This window comes from Myotis nattereri, assembly GCF_964212035.1.
Source record: "Myotis nattereri genome assembly, chromosome: 4".
Lineage (NCBI taxonomy): Eukaryota > Metazoa > Chordata > Mammalia > Chiroptera > Vespertilionidae > Myotis > Myotis nattereri.
The window spans coordinates 108,393,561-108,413,552 of NC_138079.1; the positions used below are offsets into that span (position 1 = coordinate 108,393,561).

Genomic DNA, 19,992 nt, shown 5'->3' on the forward strand with positions numbered 1-19,992 from the left:
CCACGAAATACAGTAAATATAATCACGTGTATGTAGTAGGATGATTTATTTGATAACCCATTAAAAAGTGCATCTGGACTATAGGGATCCTTAAAATTTGTATTATTTCCACTCTTTGAGAGACAGTCAAATTGTTTTTCCAGATGACAGTCTTTAATATCCAGTGTATAAATAAATAACAAAAACACACCTTTTATAAAAAACACCCATTTCTTAATAACCAGAACAGTGTAAAGGAGGCAACAGCCTGCAGCTGCTAATACAATGACTGGAAGGTGACCAGTTGTTGGTCCTCTGTTAACGTCACATGTGTGTTTACCGTATCAAGCAAGAATGAATCCTCCTCACTTAAAGTGCTGAGGAGTCGCCTACGGGACAAGAGACCCTTCTGCTCCCACTGCCTGGTTTCCTGGGCGTCTGGGGCTGAGATGTGCCTGTGACGTTGCTGCTGAGGCCTCACACCTACTCTGAGCCACCCTTACACCATGCTGTCCAGAAACGGAAGTGTACCCGCCTACATACCACTGTTCCTGTCCCTGAGGTGGTCAACTTCCCGCACAGTGTTAATTGAAAGATTGTTTATGACACTGCCAGGAGTGACGTAAGGGTCAGTTTCTGGGTCAATGTTTGGATAACCTTTCCATGGTTCACCAGGGCGGAATTCTGGAAATGAAAACTTTAAATTAGTTCAGGCTTAATCACCATTTTAAAATCTATTACTAAATAATGTAAAATATTTACTCCTAAAACCTATGTAATTCGCAAGTATTTTGATTCGGTAACAAAATGAGATGAACATAGGCTGTTATTTATGAGTAACTTGCAGGTTTTTACAACAGGACCCAATGCTCTGGGTTTGTATACCTCAAACAGTAACATCCTACAGTGCTCCATTACCAGGCACAAGGCCACAGCAACCGAGCAGGCGGTGCAGGCCACGGGAGCGATTCTGCCCGCTCTGTGGCACAGCTGCGATGCTGCCCAGGTCCCCTGGCACAGGTGGAGACGGAGCATGAGTGCCAGGGCGGACAGTCCCACGCTCACTGCTGGAGCACAGGGCACTACTGGCCACAGGGCAGATTCGATGCCCGACGTCACTGTCCCTCAGCACTCATTTGTATCCTGAGCACTCAGTCCGACAGCCGGAACTGGGCTAAACCAGTGCCCAGTCATAACGGAAGCTGCTGGCATCTTACCTGGTGGCCAGTTAACACTGCTAGAGCCATTGGGCGATTTGGCACGTGGCCAGCCATCTCCCACTGAGCCTGGAGGGCTGGCTGGCGAAGTACTGCTGTTCATGAAGTCATAAGGAACAAACGGAGACTCTTCCAGCCTGAAACCACTTGAAATAGCACCTAAAAGGAGAAATATGACCATGAGATGGGAGCAAAATACATGACCAAGGTCCGTCCTGTGCTCTGCGTTATGTGAAGATGCACGGCTGAGAGCTGATACCATCCCGGTTCATGTCATTCCAAGAAGGGCGTGAGTGACACACCGGGATAAGAGTACACAATTATTGCCAAGTCATGAAGACACTTGTACTGCTGCCTAAACTAAGAACAAGCACAGTGCAGCCTTTGTGGGATTCCTGCTGGGGGTGAATGAGAGGTACTGGGGGAAGAAAGAGCTGCAGTCAAGAACGTCCTGATATCATCAACAAATGACAAGTGCTGGAGAGGATGTGGAGAAAAAGGAACCCTCGCCCTGACTGGTTTGGCTCAGTGGATAGAGCATCGGCCTGCGGACTCAAGGGTCCCAGGTTCGATTCCGGTCAAGGGCATGTACCTTGGTTGCGGGCACATCCCCAGTGGGGAGTGTGCAGGAGGCAGCTGATCGATGTTTCTCTCTCATCGATGTTTCTAACTCTCTATCCCTCTCCCTTCCTCTCTGTAAAAAAAAAAATCAATAAAATATATTTAAAAAAAAAAAAAAAAAAGGAACCCTCGTGCACTGCTGGTGGGAAAGCAGACAGGTGCAGCCACTGTGGAAAACTGTATGGAGTTTCCTAAAAAAATTAAAAATGTAACTCCCATTTGACTCAGTTATCCTACTTCTAGGAATATGCCCCAAGAAACCAGAAACACCAATCAGAAAGGATATATGCACCCCTATGTTCATAGCAGCACAATTCACCATAGCTAGGATTTGGAAGCAGCCTAATGCCCATTAGCAGATGAGTGGATTACAAAACCGTGGTACATCTACACAATGGAATACTACGCTGCTGTAAAAAAGAAGGAACTCCTACCATTTGCAACAGCATGGATGGACCTGGAAAGCATTATGCTAAGCGAAATAAGCCAGTCAGAGAAAGATAAATATCACATGATCTCACTCATTTGTGGAATGAACAAAAATAGAGCCAGAGTCATAGAAGCATCGAACAGACCATCCAACCTAAGAGGGAAGGCAGGGGAAGAGGGAGGAAGAGATCAACCAAAGGACTTGTATGCATGCATATAAGCATAACCCATGGACACAGACAGTAGGGGGGTGAGGGCATGTCCTGGGGGTTGGGAGCAGCTGGGGAAAGGTCAATGGGGGAAAAAGAAGACTTATGTAATACTTTAAACAATAAAGAATTTAAATTTTAGCCGAAACCGGTTTGGCTCAGTGGATAGAGCATCGGCCTGTGGACTGAAAGGTCCTAGGTTCGATTCCGGTCAAGGGCATGTACCTGGGTTGCAGGCACATCCCCAGTAGATGTGCAGGAGGCGGCTGATCGATGTTTCTAACTCTCTATCTCTCTCCCTTCCTCTCTGTAAAAAATCAGTAAAATATATTAAAAAAAAAAAGAATTTAAATTTTAAAAAAATATATTTATTTCTATCAACACCCCCTGCTCCCAAAAAAACATCCTGAGTGGCAAAGAGCAGGAACCCAAGGATGTATAAGTAAGGAGACAGCGAAGATCTTTTCCACCAGGACACTTACATTTCTCCCCTAGACTCCACCCCTGGGGACTACATAGCACAGGTAAAGGTATCTGTTAGCACGAGTGTGAAATCCCATCAAAGCACAGCTAACATTTAGAAATGACCCTCTGTGTTGAGATCTATCCTCCACGCCCATCCCTGAGCTCATTTTAGATGAGTAACGCTTTACACAGTGGCAAACAGCCTTTTCTCATTAGGACAGGCCAGTTGCTGGACACAGAAAGCTGAGTGAGATGGAGTCCTTGCCCTTAATGACAGTGGATTCTCACAAAGAGGTGACCAAGTGAACAGCGATGGAAGGACAAGCATAAGGCGAGGAAGGGTTGAGCCCTCATGAAAAAGGTTGGGGTGGGATTCTAGGTGCAGGTACAGCCTATAAGGACCTGAGGAGAGGAACGGAGCAGTAGCCTGAGAACTGAAAGACCATTTCGTGAGCAACATGGATGATGGGGTCCTGATCTCGAAGGGAGGGATGCTGAGCGCTATTCTAAACGTCTGGAACCGAAGGTGGCCCAGGCCTCACCGCTGTAGACGGGCGGTCCTGGAAGGCACCAGGGGCAGCATGCTCACGCAGGACTCGGTCGGACACAGCAAGGAGGACCTCGCCTTGAAGCATTGTAAGAGAAGTGAGACCGGGGCTATGTTTCGGGACCCCGGAAGGCAGGTGTGCAGGGAAGCGGGCTGACGTCGGAGACAGTGGAAGGGGCACTCGTCACAGGTGGACTGGATGTGGTGGTGGGAGCAAGGAAGAACTCAAGAATATCTCCCGGACCCAAACAGTGGTCGACTGCTGAAGGAAGGAGGAATGAAGCACTTCGGAATGCTGCAACACGAGTGAGCCTGGCAAGCACTGTGCTAAGCCAAAATGCTACTCACAAAGACCAGACAGTACCTGCTACCACTCACAGCAAGTGTGCAGTAGAGATGAGTGTACGCGCACAGAAGGATGAGCTTTTGCTAATGGCTAGGAGAGATGGACAAGTGGAGGCGGGAAGAGTGACACCTGAGGCTCTTGTGTGGTCAAGAAAACGTTCAGAAATGGATTGTGGTGATGCACGCGGTACTGAGAATACACTGAAAGCCACTGAATCGTACACTTTAGAAAACGCTGTAGATAAGTAAATTATCTCAATGGACATGGACTACAAAGTGAACGTCTCTAAGTTTCCAGCTTCAATCACTTGATGGGAGGAGGCACAAGTTATTGCAATGGGAGGGCAAGGTGAGAAAGGAGGGCCAGGACCTGGCCACGAGCCTTGTTTCCGTGGGTGGGAGGAGCTCTGGTTCATGGACTTGAGCTGCTCTCGCTGGAGCTTCTGGTGAAACACAGGTTCCCCTGGAGGCAGGTCACAGCCTCCAAATTCCTGTGCCAGTCACTGAGGGCAGCAGAGCAGGACCTCGCCAGGCCCTCATGCCACTCGCCAGGGCATGACCTGCCCTTGACCTGATCTGGTCTTCCACCAATTCTCTTCCCGTCTTTTCTGGCTTCCTCTTCTAGCTACTTCTATTTTTTTGGGGAGGTGGGGGAGAGGTTGGGGTGGAGCGTTAATCCTCACTCGAGGATATTTTTTCCATTGCTTTTCAGTCAGAGTGGAAGGGAGGGAGGGGAGAGGAGGGAGGGGGGAAGAGATACATTGATTGGTCACCTCCTGCACAAGCCCCCATAGGGGTGGGGAGTGAACCCTCAACCCTTTGGTGCGTGGGCCGGCGCTCTAACCACTGAACACACTGGTCAGGGCACATGTGCCACACAAACTCTTTACTGCTCTCTCTCATTCAGTTGGTGAACTTGCAGACTCTGCCCCTGATGAGTCTCTCTAAAGCCATACTCATCGCTGTCATTTCCTGTTCAATCCTCCAGCGGGTTCTGACTTTTTCACTTGCTTACATACTCAACTGTGTATGCACATATGTATCTATACATCTCGGGAACAGTCCTGGGAAAGCAGAAGGTAGTCTATTAACTAGTGGCTAGATGAATGGATATTAAATAAGATGAAAATATTTAAAAACTGTAATTAACCGGTGAAAAGAATACTGAATCTATGTGATTTACACATAACAAAATATATAAAGAAAATGTGTCAATATATAAGAAAATGCTAGAAATCAAATTATGGTGGAAGTGTTTAATACCCTACATTACATTAAATTGTGTAAATGTTACCAAGTAGAACATTAGGACAATAAAACAAATTGCAAAAAACTAAAAGACCATCAAAAAGGAAATAATTAAAAAAAAAAAGTATAATCTGATTTCTATTTTGTATAACAACATTATAAAGGTTAATTTTTGCTTTTTTTATTTCAACTAAGATTTATTAATAAAGCACTTTTAAAAATAAGGAAAGGTTCTAAGAGAATTTGGCTTTTAAAAATATGTCTTTAAAATAAAGGCCTAGCCAAACCGGTTTGGCTCAGTGGATAGAGTGTCGGCCTGCAGACTGAAAGGTTCCAGATTTGATTCCGGTCAAGGGCATGTACCTTGGTTGCGGGCACATCTCCAGTAGGAGGTGTGCAAGAGGCAGCTGGTTGATGTTTCTCTCTCATTGATGTTTCTAACTCTCTATCCCTCTCCCTTCCTCTCTGTAAAAAATCAATAAAATATATTAAAAAATAAAATAAAATAAAATAAAATAAAGGCCTAAAAGTTAATATTCCACAGTTGTTGTTTTTTAAGGTAAGAATGTATTTTTACCATGTTTGCTGGAGTTTTGATCCAAAGATGTGTTCACAGAAATGCTGTCCACTGTAGTCCACTTCCTTAGTCTTGACTGTGGCTCTTTAATACTGTTCATATCCATATTTACATTCAAGTTTGAGTTCAAGCCTTAAAAATAACAATTAAAAAATTTATAAAATATAGCATGTTCCTCTTCGTGTACAACTTGCACTTCCTAGAAAAACTAAGTAATGTTTTCAATCTTGCCTGAATTCCTTACTAGAGATAATTCTGCAAATGTGGCACAGCCAAATAATTACAAAGGCCGGGCGGGTGGAACCGACACTTTGTCCCTGGCCAATGTCATGCAGACACAGTGTGGGGAGAAAGAGCCACAGTGAGGTGACCAGAGAGCACAACGCAGAACTCCTACGTAGTCATTCTGATACTCAATAATAGGTTTTCAAACCATAAAACTGTTACTACTATAAAACTGCATTATCTGTGGGAAACTATTCCTCCACATAATTTTGATTATTTTTAAACTAGAGGCCTGGTGCACAACATTCATACACTCAGGGGGAGGGGCGGTCCCTCAGCCTGGCCTGTGCCCTTTAGCAGTCCGGAAGCCCACGGGGGATGTCCTAAGCGGCAGTCGGACATCCTTAGCTCTGGCGTGGAGGCGGGAGAGGCTCCTGTCACTGTCGCTGCGCTTGCCAGCTGTGAGCCTGGCTTCTGGCTGAGCAGTGCTCCCCTGTGGGAGCGCACTGACCACCAGGAGGCAGCTCCTGCATTGAGCGTTTGCCCCCTGGTGGTCAGTGCATGTCACAGTGACTGGTCATTCCACCCTTCAGTCAATTTGCATGTTACCCTTTTATTATATAGGATTCCTTGGCAGAATAAAAAAAAATTTAAAGAGGCCAAATATTAAAGTTTATAAGACTATCTCTAGTAAGATATCGCTCTTTAGCTACTTTCCAAGAGTACCATGCATAAAATATTATATATGATCACTTTCAGTTGCTATCTTTTGCTTGCAAACTGAATAATTTTCAACTCGCTGACCAGTCAAAGAAGACTGTCAGGGCACATGCCCGGGTTGCAGGGTTAATCCCAGTGTGGGGTGTGTAGGAGGGGTCAATCAGTGATTCTCATCACTGACATTTTTATATCGCTCCCTTCCTCTCTGAAATAAATAAAAATATATTTAACTATAAAAAGGCTAATATGCAAAGTGTTCCCGAGGGGGAGTTTGACTGGGAGTTCGATCGCTCATGACGTGCGTGGACCACCAGGGGGTGCACAGAGCGAAGGCAGGCCCTGGCTGGCAGCTGGAAGGCCCCAGATTGGCCCTGATCGCGGGCCAGGCCTAGGGACCCTACCTGTGCATGTATTTTGTGCACCGGGCCTCTAGAATTTAAATAAACAAACAAACAAAAGAACTGTCGTGCTCTAACAATTGCACCTCAGGGCCAGACCCACATACTCTAAGGTGCAATTTACTCCAACTCTGACAATGACATCTCAGGATTAGTCTCATGGAACAAGGATGGAAATGTCTATCTTCGGTACTGTGGTCAGAAAATGGACCCATTCCTCCAATGTTTAAAATGTGATCTGGGGACAGTCAACATCAGAATCCTCTGAGATACTTATTAAAAATGAAGTCAGATCTTTAACACATATCCAGCTGGTTATCCTAAAGTTTTAAAAACAAATAGTTTTAAATACTTTGGTTTCACGACAGTTTACAGGATATTAGATCAGCTAGACTTAAGAACTTTAACACGAATTCTCTAATATCATATCTATTTTTGAAAAGAGAAATTACAGTTGTTATTCTCTGGACCCATCAATTAGACCCAAGTGTGGCAAATTCTTTAATGGTTCAGAGAGTAAACATCTTAGGCTCGGGGCCACAAGGTCTGTTTCTATAAGACTGTTTTTACAGCACAAAAGCTACAGAAAATATGTTAATGAAAGAACAGGGCTATGGTCCAATAAATCTTTATTTACAAAATCAGGCAGCTGGCCAAATCTGGGCAACAGGCTCCAGTTTTTCACGACTGATTTAGAGAACCATCCTGGTGTTTGCATAGGCTAAGCAGACTTTTTTAATCAGGAAAAAGTATCTCTTGCTGTGAAGCCAGCCTAGATAGGAAATCCATATACAGTGGAACCTTGTTTCTGGAACTTACTTTGTTCTGGAAGGCTGTTGGAAAACCAAATTATTTTTTCCCATTAGAAATAATGTAAATTGAATTAATCCATTCCAGATCCCCAAATAACCCCCGTTTTAACCTTTCTTATGTACTATACATGTCTATTGTACTGTTTAATCTATAAACACTTTAAAAACAAAAAGGACATGAAATGTAAATGAATATTTAACAAAAAAATGTACAGTAAAAAAAATGAAAATTTAACAAAAGCAACAAAACAAAAATATTCACAGCACAATATCCTGAGCTGTTAACAGCGGTAACCTGACTCACATTCGTGCATTCTCTCCTTTGTCACCGGAGAGGTGTGTGATGATCATACAGGCATCAGCATGAAAGGGCTGTCAGGCTGAGAAGCGAACTGTTCGAGATGGGAGATGTTTGCGAAACAAGATTCCACTGCACAGTGGCCTCCTCACCGGCCCAACGTCTATGACCAGCACGCAACCACACCGTGCATCTCTTCCCTGTGCTGAGACCCACACCTCTCAGTGTCCGTGGCATTCTTTACTCTCCCATATACACTGTTGTTTCTGGGATCGCCTGGTCACCACGTGCAGTGGTCACTGACAAGGAAACCACAGCTGGGAATGTAGAGACAATGACAGTTCCCAGGACTCAAAGTGCTACGTAGGCCCCAGCTGAGAGCCCACGGCAATACCGGGGACAGCCAATCCTGCGCCAGCCCAGCGAGAGCGAAGGAGCAGCCGGAGCAGGCCCCACCCTTGCCCACAGCCCAGAAGGTGCAAGGAAACAAACTATCTTCACCACAGCTGGGCCAGCAGGGCGAACAACCACCGAAGCTGCGTTACAAGAAACCACTGTCAGGGAAGAGACATGAAAGTGAAAAAGAGCAGGATGGGATCAAACAAGGGTCAAAACAGAATCGAAGGGATAAGGGGAAAAGGGCCCTAAGGCAGGAGAACAGGTACAGGCCTGACATTTCCAGAGGGAGTACAAGGCTGGAGACACAGTGAGAGAGGGCAGGGAAAGCTACAGGAAATGTGACAAAGGCAGCCCCCACTTCCTACAGACATCCCAGTGATCATGTATAAATATCTGGACAATAGTCAAATTTCTAGCTTCTAAAAACTACAATGCTACTGTTTCTCAGCTGTGTTGCCAAAGCAGCACTGCTCAGTATCTCTCTCTCTGGCCCTTCCCACTTCCCTTCATATCCTACAATTAAATACCTGAGGGTCTTAAGAGAAATATTATCTTTATTCTAACCCATTCAAATATGAATGTAGTGTTTTTGAAACAGTGTGGTTTTCTTGAAGAGAGAGCATGAAGCATGAAGGCTACACCCACAAAAGGGAACAGCTAACGGACCAGTGTTGTCTTCACAAGGGAACAGCCCTGCCAGGTCGGGGATTTCCACGCACCAGCTAACCGTGTGGCCAAGGAGAAACCCACCTATAGGGAAGTTGCTGAAAGCATTTACTGGAGATGGCCCTTTTTGCAGCTCAGGTGTAGTGTGAGGCAGGACATTTTCAAGGAAAGATTTCATGGCTGGCTGATGGAGTGACTGCTGCTGAGATGGCGGCGTCTGCTGCTTCACCAACAGGTTTGGGTCAAGTTGGCGAGACTGCTGCATCATCTGCTGCTGCACACTAAGAGGTCGACCCTTAAAACGACAAAAACAATCGGGAAAAACTGTGAAGTCTTTCCAGATACCCACATATTCCCCTTCATTTTTTCATCCACTTCCCTCTCCTCAGAAGGTGCACAGTCACCCTGGGCCAGCTGGTATAACTCTGGGCAAACAGAGGACTTAGTGAACAACCGACTGCATTACATTTTCAGGAAGGCCTGTGAGTCTCGTTACAATGGAAGTGATGTGAGGGGCGGGTCAGCACAGCGAGGGGAAGACTCGGACCTACCTGCTGGTCTTGCTGCTGCCGGTTCCCAGAAGGCACGCTTCTCTGACTCTGCGTCCTTTGCTGCTGTGCTAAAAATCGCTGCGGGGAAGAGTGCAGACTGTCAGTGCCATACCATCACAGACCAAGCTTCAGTGACCGTGGCAGGTGGACCTGCAGAGGCACAGCTTCATCTGATCAGCGCCAACAAGTCCTGCCTAATCGAACACAATCTCTTCCTGGACTCTGGCCTCCAGCAGATCTGTTCAATCTAAACTTCTACTTCATCAGAAAAATTCTTCCTCATCACTCTACCCCCAGTGCCACCGACTCAGCTGGGCTTGCTCTCATAGCATCATGCCCACTGGGCTCACCATTTCCTTCACGGACACACTGGAAGCTCCATGAGAATCATGGCTGCTGGTATGCCCCCTGCACCACCTCCTGCAGTCTAGCCCACAGGGGACACACTGAATGCACACCGCAGGACAGGTCAGCACTCCACGCACCTGTAACTGGGAGATCTGAGAAAGCTGGTTGAGTTGGGAGAGCTGGTTCAGCATGGCTACCTGTTGAGGGCCAAAGAGCGGATTCAGGCCACCGTTGTTTGGTGCATACTTCAGCAATGAAACTGGAACCTGAGGGTCACAATGGTAAGTTAATAATGGGGTAAAATAATGCAAACTAGCTACAGGTACAATGTATTTTAAATTATCAACATAGCAATTAAATGTATGGACTATTGTTTTGGGAAGCATGTTATGTACCTTCTGTTTTCTCTGCTTTACTAATTTACTATTTGCATATACTTTCATGAATTAAGTAAAAGATGAGAGATGAATTTTAAATCAGTAAATGTACTTTGCTATTGTCCCCCTTCAGAAGTTTTATGAAATATAATGATAAATTTTAAATTACCTTTGACTAATTTTCTTCACCCTCCCTACATTCTTTGAATTAGCTGCATTTCAAAGATGTCAATAAAAAGTATTATCACTGCCCAGCCAACATGGCTCTGTGGTTGAGTGTCGACCCATGAACAGGTCAAGGTTTCATTTCCAGCCAGGGCACATGCCCAGGTTGCAGCTCTATCCCCAGTGTGGGGCACGCAGGAGGCAGCTGACCAATGTTTCTCTCTCATTAATGTTTCTCTCTCAAATCAGTAAAATATACATATTTAAAAAATGTATGATGATCAACCATTCACCTAATCCTATATAATAAAAGCATAATATGCACATTGACCGAACAGCTTAACAGCGAAACGACCATCCGGGACTACGCTATGACACCCACTGGTGCCAGGCCAGCCAAGGCAGGTGTGATGCAATTGGTTGGGGGCCCGGCCATTGCCCCATGATTGCCCAGTAGAGGGAGGCCCAGGCCACTGGTTGGCAGAGCGATCAATCGGGGGGCTCCATGATTGCCCCAAAGAGGGAGGCCTAGGCTGCGGTGGGTGGGTGGGGCCCAGGCATGAGGGAAGCCCAGGTCCTGGAGGAAAGCCGGTGTCGGCAGCCGGGGGAAGGAAGGCCTACTCTTGCATGAATTTTGTGCATCGGGCCTCTAGCTCAATTATAAAATTATTCAAGGTTCTTTTCCAGTAAGTAGAAGGGAATAACATTGAAATTTATTAACCTGAGGGGAGAGTAATGGAGGAGGCACTTGAGCACGGAGATTAGGCTGAGATGAACTGAGAGGTTGTGCTGGAGGCTGCTGCAGGCCCCGGGGTTGTGCTGCTGTGTTTCCAACACCAAACATACTGGGATTGCCATTCTACAAAAACAAACAGCCAGTGCTCTTCAGGACCAACAGCTCATTACCACATCGTACTTCTGATTTAAGTACAGTAACTACACATAAGAGAGAGCTTATTGCTTCTACAAATCATTCAACAGAGAACCTAATACACACATGGACTTACCTGTCTAACAGAATTCAAGTTTTGCATACCCAGCCCTGCTATGGAGCCGAGGGCCTGGTTAGGTAGTGCACTATTTGAAGGGGGAAGCTTCATGCTCTGACTGGACATAAACTGCAAGTTTTGGGATTCATCTGCTACAATGCCATCCTGATTGGACAGACAGAAAGATGCGCAACACCAGCCAAGCAAACAAGTGGAAGGGAGAAATCATTGCAGGAACAGAAGTCACATGACATTCCAGCATCAACAGGAAACAGGCAGAAAACAGAAGAGATCAGATTAGTGTTAATTCTAGAGCACATAAAAAGAACCAAACACATTTTATGGGGTTAAGAAGAAAATACAAATGCAATCCCTGTGATAAATTGAGACATAGAAAAGACAATGAACTACAAATCCAGTAAGAGGATTTGGCACTGGATCTTAACACTTTATATTACATGAAATGTTGTAAACAGTGAATGAGAAAATCATGCTATTCAGTGTCTTGGTGTATTAGCCCCAGGGGTAAAACAAGAAACAGCTCACCTTATCAAAATAAGGGCTGCGCTCCATGGAAGACTCTTTGGGCATCTGAGGCCGAGAACCAGGGCCTTTCCCGACCGTTCGATTGTAATCACCAATATTTAGGCTATGTTTATCTATCTCCATTCGTTTGTCTTGTAACATTCCTAACAAATGCAGGAAATAACGTTATCCAGTAGGAAGACAATTAATCTATTTGGTTTCAGATAAATCTGCAGTGGAAAGCAAAATCCTCCCTTCCCAAACTGACCTGTCTTCTGCCTGGACATGGACTTGGGAAACAAATGCACTTGCCTTTAGTAAACCCTGTGTTCCTCACAAGCCAACAGTAAAAAACACTGTTATTTTACTGAACCAGTGAACTTCAAAACAGAAGGCTAAGACATCTTTGGTCATCGTTAGTCTGGTTAATTTTGTAATAAACAGTTTCCAGTAACAATAAGAAAACAGTAGTATAACAAACTGCCAGGCATCTTCTATGTGCTTTGTGCCTTCCAATCTAGTGCCCACAGCTCCTACTCACTCCTGCCAGCAGATGGGGAGGCTGGAGACCAAACAGGTCTTGCTCTACCCATGCATTAATCTCCTCATTTTTATTTCTTTGCAACAAATAGGATCTCCTCTCATGGAAACTCCCATCCTGAAAAACCACCTTTGCTTGAAATAGCCAGCCCCCAGCTACCATACTTCAACAAATCTTTAAACGTGGACACTGCTGTCTGCCTCCACGTCCTCGCCAAATGCCCACCCTGGTTTCGCCCCTCTCTCCACAGTTGGGCCCACTTCCTTTGCTTCTTCAATGCGGGGATATGCCAAGGCTGACTCAGTCAAAGCAGAGAGACTGAGTGTATTCTCTCTACAAATGCGCTTCCCTTACTGTTTTGCTCCCAAGGTGTCGACAGTCACTCCCATTCATGTGCTCCTCAAATACAAACATCCACTTTGACTTCACGCCTGCATGTAGTCCCACATCTTTAACTGCCTGCTCTTAAGCATAACCTCTCACAGGTGACACCAAGCACATTTCCCTAGACCTTCCTTCACCGGACCAGTCATACAGATTTGAAAATCTCTTTCTCCATCTCCCTGGCTCTCATTCTCCATATTTCCTGTCCTCCAATCTCACCCATCAATTTCTTTGCAGCTGCTGTCCTTTGAGGCATGCTACTGCCACCACCACAAAACTTCCTACCTTCATTCCAGGCAAGTGGAAAAGAAAAGCTTTTAACAAAACAAAAATATTCCTAGAGTAGACACATTTTAGAAATGCGGTTGGTTTCCACATTATTTCCTTTGCCAGAGACACTGAAGCTCTCAGCAGAGGTGCAGGGAGACACTGTCGGAGGAAAGGCTGCTTCCTGGTCCCAGGGCTCCCCTTCCCCCCGCTCCGCCCCCCTTGCAGCACAGCCAGTGGGCTGGCCCAGCTCTGGCTCTGGCCATGCTTGCTCACCACTGGCTAGCAGCTCCTGCCAGCAGCCCCAAGCAGTTTTATAGCAGAGCGCCTCCAGGGAGACAATTCCTCTAGAAGGTGGGCTTCCAATAGTCCCAGAGGGGTGACACCTCAGTGACTTCTCTGCCATGCACTGAGCTAAGGCCATGTCCAAGAGTCCTTTATATATATAAATAAATAAATAAATAAATAAATAAATAAATAAATAAATTGACTGATTTCAGAGAGGAAGGGGAGAGAGAAAAACATCAATGATGAGAGAGAATCATTGATCGGGGGCTTCCTGGATGCCCCCTACTGGGGATCAAACCTGCAATCCGGGCATGTGAGCTTGACTGAACTCAAACCTGGAACCTTTCAGTCCGCAGGCCGACACTCTATCCACCGAGCCAAACCAGCTAGGGCATGTCCAAGAGTCTTGATCCCAGCCCTGGGGTGAGGCGGGTGGGGCAGGCTATCTTAGGCCCAAGGTTAGTGATTTCTCCTTATATCTGCTCTCTATATATTCTGTAGAATACTCACATTCTTTCTCTTTACCTCTTATTGGCCAAACCACCACTATTACAATACTAATTTATATTTATATTAAACTTTCCCTGTTCAAGTTACTAAGTAATTTCCCTCTCCTGCCTAGACTCAGACTTAATGCAACCATTGCTGAACTAACTGCCCAGGCAAGAACACTGGGGATCACCTTTTACCAAACCCATACCCTCACCCTCCACAGCAAACTGGTTCAACTTTTGTTGATTCTAAATCCCACATCTCCACTGAATTAGATTTTTCACATCTACTGTTTTGGTCTGGAGCTTAGAAACTCTCCACTCTTTTTTTTTTTTTTTTTTTTTTATTTTCCGATGCAAAAGCAAAGAGTCTTTATTCGAGCTAGCTCGGGCTCCCCGTCCACCACACTCACCGACACAACAGCAAGCCAAGTGGCAGAGAGAGAGAACTCTGTGTGGAGGAAACTCTCCACTCTTTATTGCAACAAATATCTAATGGTTTTGCTGTGTTTAGTATCTTTTAGTCTGTCCTCTGCTGCCAATGTTTTCTGGCCTAAGATATCTTCAATCTACAGCCAAGATTATTTTTCTAAAACATGAATCCAAATCATGTCATTCTCCTGCTTGAAATTTTTTAATTCCATACTTCAGACTGATGTTATCACTCCCTTAGTTTCACAGTGATTTGCACCTGAAAGGCACATCTACACACCTTGCCCGGGTGGCTCAGTTGGATGGAGCATCATCCTGTACACCAAAAGGTTGCGTGTTTGATCCCGTCAGTGGGGTGGATACCAGAAGCAACTGATCGATGTTTCTCTCTCACAGAAATTTCTCTCTCTCCCCACCCCACTTTCTCTTTCTCTTTCTCTCTCTCTCTCTCTCTCTCTCTCTCTCTCTCTCTCTCTCATCAATGGATATATCCTCGGATGAGGATTAAAAAACATAAATTATGTACACAAACAGTATACATATATATGCACATCGACTCTGCCCTCGGAGCCCAGCTTCCACTCGTGGCCGAGGCCAGTGCATTTTCAGCAGGACCATGCCATAGACATGTCTGTCCATTGGAATGAACATAAACTCAAACTCATTCCATTTCCCTCACCTCCAGGAAGGTCCATCTTATTGCTCTGCACATTTTCTTCTGGTGAGTCTCTCTGAAGTTAAGAAAAAGCAGCATGTTAGCAGACCTTAATTTATCAATGAAAATAAATAAAAAATAAAGAATTTTACTTGGTATATCATTATTTGTGAAATTCAAGTGCATCATAAAACTTCATTTTTCACTGCCTAATAAAAAAAGCCTTTTTAAATAAGTGACTACAGCTCATTAGCTCAAACTATAAAAATAAAGGCTCTGTGGCCAATTTTACTCTAACCTCAAGTTTATTCATGAGAACTCAAAGATAAAGAATTTATTAAGAAAACAGAACACACTTACCGAAAAACTGATATTTGAAAACTGTTTAACAAATGGATTTATCCATGCTTCTTCTTGTTTGTTTCCACCCTTCATCATTCCCTTTGTAAAATAAAAGAGTAGAAAGATGCCATGGCCATTTCTATTTATCTGGGTATAGCGATGGATTAATAAACTAAGACAATTCTCAACTCTCATTTTTAGCCAATTTCCCCTCCAATCAACTCTTAACAGAGTTGTTAAAAATTTAAATCAACTTGTTGGATTTTCAACTTCCTTTGCTCCAGTCCTCTGGTATAGCTGTAATGTACAGAGAACTCCCTGAAGGCAAGCAGTCAGAAGGAAAAGACAGAAGCAACGGGCCTCCATGACCCACAAAATGGGCCTCAGAATAAAAGAGAACTGCTCAGTTTCTAGTTTTCAAACGAACTGTGTTCTGAAGGGTCAATTATAGTTTGGCTTTAGAGAGTTCTCAGACCAAACCAAAGTGAACACAGTCATCAGGTTCTCAGGTCAGCCCAAAGAAACCAGCTTACCCCATAATCTAATTATGCTACGTGCCCTGTACTTGAAAAAATACGTGTCCATATGTAAAGCATTTCAAAATTTTAATTTGTGTTGCCAAGAATACACCATCCCCAGCAGCAGTTAAACCTGGGGTTCCTCCTAGTTGGTGTTGGCTTTTGGAGGCTGGTTGGGATATGGGTCACACAGAATCTACTTTGGAAAGTGAGTTGAGAGAATGAATGGTCCATGGTTAGCAGGGTGGTAGACAGGGAGACTGGAAGCCACAGGGGCCAATGTCTCCCACTTATGTAAAGCTCACAGGACCATTCCCAGTCTGCTACCTTAATTTCCCTTCCCCAATGCTACTACCTGTTCCTTCTGACTGTGGAACAGAACACGGCTTAATTTCCCCCTAAAGGCAGGTCTCTGAAGCAAGCACCTAACCCTTTGTGAGGTTCTGAAGTGTCTTTGATTCCTTTTCCTCTTTTACTCCCACCCCAAGACTAACTGGTTGCCAAGGACTCTGTCCTATTCCAATGTCTCTCACATCAGTCCTTTCCACTATGTACCCATTCTCGCTTCCCAATTCAGATCCCTAATGCTGGTCTTTCCTCTTCCAATTTATCTTTCATCCTATCATTGGTTAAAGTTCTTTAAAGAAATTAATTTAAAAAGTCAAACCAATGCTACCTTCTATTCAATTTCATTGACTCCATACTTATACAGACTAAAGTTCAAATTCTTGGGCATGGTATTGAAAACCCTTTACAATCTGCCCTTAGTCTAACTACATAGCCAGATCTCCTAAAAAAAAAAAAAAAAAATCTACATTTTGCTCATGTCAAGCTACTATTTTCCTTAAAACACTCCCCCCCGCCCCCCCGCAGGCATGTTCCAATGTCAAGCTGACACTGCTTAGAGAGCTCCTAATGACCGCATTAGGCTCTGAGCTCCTTGAAGGTGCAGCTAGTAGATTAGTATTTTGAACCCCCAGCACCAAGCACAGTACCTGGCACACAGCAGAGGCTAAATAAATGTTTGCAGTTGTTTTCTAAAAGATTTTTACTAGTAGAAACAAAGGAGAAAGAGTAAAAAGGCTACACACCCTTTCCCTTCTCCTTTTTTTGCCACTCAGACCCTGTAAGGAAAGACAAAGTCACAAAACAGCATGGTCCAGTGGGAAGAACACGGGGTTTGGAGCTGGAAGATCTAAACTTAAGTCCTTGCTCTGTCACTGATTAGCTATGCAACTTTGGGCAAGTCACCACTTTTTCTAGTCTGAAATTCATCAATATTCTATCTCAGAAGGTTAAAAGGATCAAATGATTCATGTGAAATATGGGAAAGCACTTCATAAGCTCTATGGTGAGGCAATGGGCAAATTCAGCCAAATAAAAAAGGTTTTTAATGAAAATGGCAGGTCCTAGACTTAGAATCCCAGGATTAAAAGAGAGGGACCCTGGCAGTCAGGTAGTTGTACTACAAAATACTTGACTCCTAGGGTCTCTCAGAAAGGAAGTTTCAAGCAGGGTGGGGAGGATGTATCAGAATCACCTGGGGGAGTGGGCACGTGTTTTAAAAATGGTCTCCAGGAGAATCAGACACCGGCATCCAACACCACCTCTTAAGAACCAGAGCTCTACACCTGTGCTTCTCAAGCCTGGCTCTGCAGCATAAACACTGGGAAGCTTGTCTAGGACACGTAACGTGGCTCAATTTCCAAAGTACAGTAGGCCTGGGATACAGGAAACTGTACTTTTGAGAAATCCCACATGATTCTGATGTACAGCCAGGTCTGGGAATAAGATCTGCCCACATATAAAAGCAAAAGTGAGCTCGGCTCATTCCTAGGGATTTTTGTCACAGAACCTTTTGGGATGGGAAAGGGGCAAAGGTAATGAGTGGATAAGGAGGAGGAGGAGGACTCTGGGTACAGGGGAAGTCAGGACACTCCAGGTGAGGAGGTGGAATGGGAGATGAACTGGCAGTGCGATGGCAAGAGTCAACATGGAGATTTGCCCTTCTCTTCCTCCTCACCACTGCAGGCAACACCTTACGGTGAAGGGTTGTCCCAGGCAGCACTGGTGGGAGGGGAGGAGGAGAGAAATCCCAAGCTGTAGCAGTGGGGAGAAAGGAAGTTCCTGTGGTCTTATTTTCCTAGGTGGCTGCCCATACAGGACGCTATGCCTAAGGTGGGGACTGCCTGAACTATACTGATTGCCATAAATGGGCAGAACATTAACTTTCTGTGGGTAAACTACCTTTGGAATTTAAAGTTGCAAGGGCACTGCCCTTGAAATGGTTACCTTCGATGACATTTTCTTTGTATATGGTGGCCAATTTAAAGACGAGTTAAGCTCTTGAGATGAATTACTATTCCACATTCCAATCTCCACGTCCTCTTCCTCTTCCCAGCCAGTGGGGCGATTTCCAGGCAATGGCATATCATCACCACACCAGCCATCTTGCATAGATTTTGGTCCTGGTTGTGGATTTATGATACAAAGAGAAACGTACTTTAATAAAACAACTTTTTCTGGAGGATGAGCATACAGTAAGGGGGCAGGGTGTGGGAATAAAAAAGCCCCCTTTTATTTCCCTTCCCAAATTTGCATAGCAATATTGAGTTAAAAGTTTCATTAAGCAAGAATTTATTCTTATTGAAAGTCCTAAAAAAACATTTTCCATGCTTTTACAAATCCGAGGGCTCCTCAACATGGGACCATAGCGGCATTGCTGTTTGCATGCACTTCACCTGCACGGCAACACACAGGACAAAGAAGACAGATGAAACTCAGAAGAGTTCATTTTCATATATACTTTCAGGGCGAGTGGCCAAAAGTATTGCAGGTCACATGCAGAAAGCATCCTGTCTATACCCTCGGCCTTTGGAATTTCTACGGTGCGTCCTATACACAATCTATGGGACAATGACAATGCTCATCTGAATACCGGGTCCTTCCTGAAATGTGCTCATTTTCTGTATAATGTCCAGGGAATCATCTGGAACCTGTGCCAGACAGTTGGTCTATGTGTCCCTGTGACTATTATATTCTGTCTCTCATGCTGGATAGCCTGACAGCTGCTTGACTATTTCCAGATAATCTAATTTGGTAAAACATAATTTAGACTTGGTGAAGTATATGCAAATCATTAATAGTTGCAGTTCTAAGGAAACTGAGAAAAGATAGGAAAATTCAAAAAGATAAAGAGCAAACTATGTTACAAATTCAAAGAGCCAAATAGTGAGTGGCATCCAGTATGAGGATACACGGCTACCTTAACAATGACAGACATGATCCAATCAACTATATTCAATGAGATCACCACTGCTATAAAAGAGCTACCAGGGGTTATCAGTAACTTACCAGATTTGCTTAACGCTTGTGGACCAACAGAGCTGGAGCCCCACGTGGAAGTGTTGGATGCCACAGCAATGGGTTCCCCCCAGCTGGGACCACTGTCTATGGGTTTACCCCATGCTGAAGTACCATTATCCACAGTTGTGGCTGGAGTAGAAGGCTCCCCCCAGGGCTCACCCCAGCCTTTAGAAAGTGTGGGAAAAGAAGTCATCAGCACATGGTAGGGAGGTACAGTGGAATCAGAGGCAATAAGGAATACTTAGGGAACAAAAGATGAAGAACTTTACATTTATGTATTATACAGTGATCCTGTGATGAGCAAAAAATGGCATCTACAGTATGTAAAGACAAGTCATTTCCCATCATTGTACTTTAACTGCAGTAAGTGCCTTCTGGGTATAGAGTAGATTCTTTTGAGTAACCTTATTCATGGCAAGTCATCTCCTTTAAAGAAGATAAATTTAATTCCTGAAAAGTCAAGTCTGTCTGAACTACACCTAGTGAATTAAAGCAGGTGATCATGCTGGGTGATAGTGAGTGTATAGAATGTTTACCATACATGCAACCTTTCATCATCAGCATTCGGGAAAAAGGCACCCTACATTTCTATGTGCTG

The 19,992-nt window shown here is 44.5% G+C and overlaps 1 protein-coding gene across 1 annotated transcript in view; it reads right to left on the reverse strand.

Annotated features, from left to right (window-relative positions):
* The window catches only part of TNRC6A (trinucleotide repeat containing adaptor 6A), a 92,696-nt gene that overhangs the window by 6,409 nt on the left and 66,295 nt on the right, over window positions 1–19,992 (reverse strand). The window contains exons 7-20 of the mRNA XM_081089362.1: window positions 19,383–19,559; window positions 18,321–18,496; window positions 17,120–17,152; window positions 15,529–15,609; window positions 15,193–15,244; window positions 12,132–12,274; window positions 11,604–11,750; window positions 11,318–11,455; window positions 10,192–10,320; window positions 9,707–9,784; window positions 9,240–9,450; window positions 5,638–5,769; window positions 1,197–1,355; window positions 523–663 (exon numbers count right to left, since the gene is read on the reverse strand). Coding sequence (XP_080945488.1) covers window positions 523–663; window positions 1,197–1,355; window positions 5,638–5,769; window positions 9,240–9,450; window positions 9,707–9,784; window positions 10,192–10,320; window positions 11,318–11,455; window positions 11,604–11,750; window positions 12,132–12,274; window positions 15,193–15,244; window positions 15,529–15,609; window positions 17,120–17,152; window positions 18,321–18,496; window positions 19,383–19,559 — 1,797 coding nt within the window. The remainder of the gene's footprint in view (window positions 1–522; window positions 664–1,196; window positions 1,356–5,637; window positions 5,770–9,239; window positions 9,451–9,706; window positions 9,785–10,191; window positions 10,321–11,317; window positions 11,456–11,603; window positions 11,751–12,131; window positions 12,275–15,192; window positions 15,245–15,528; window positions 15,610–17,119; window positions 17,153–18,320; window positions 18,497–19,382; window positions 19,560–19,992) is intronic.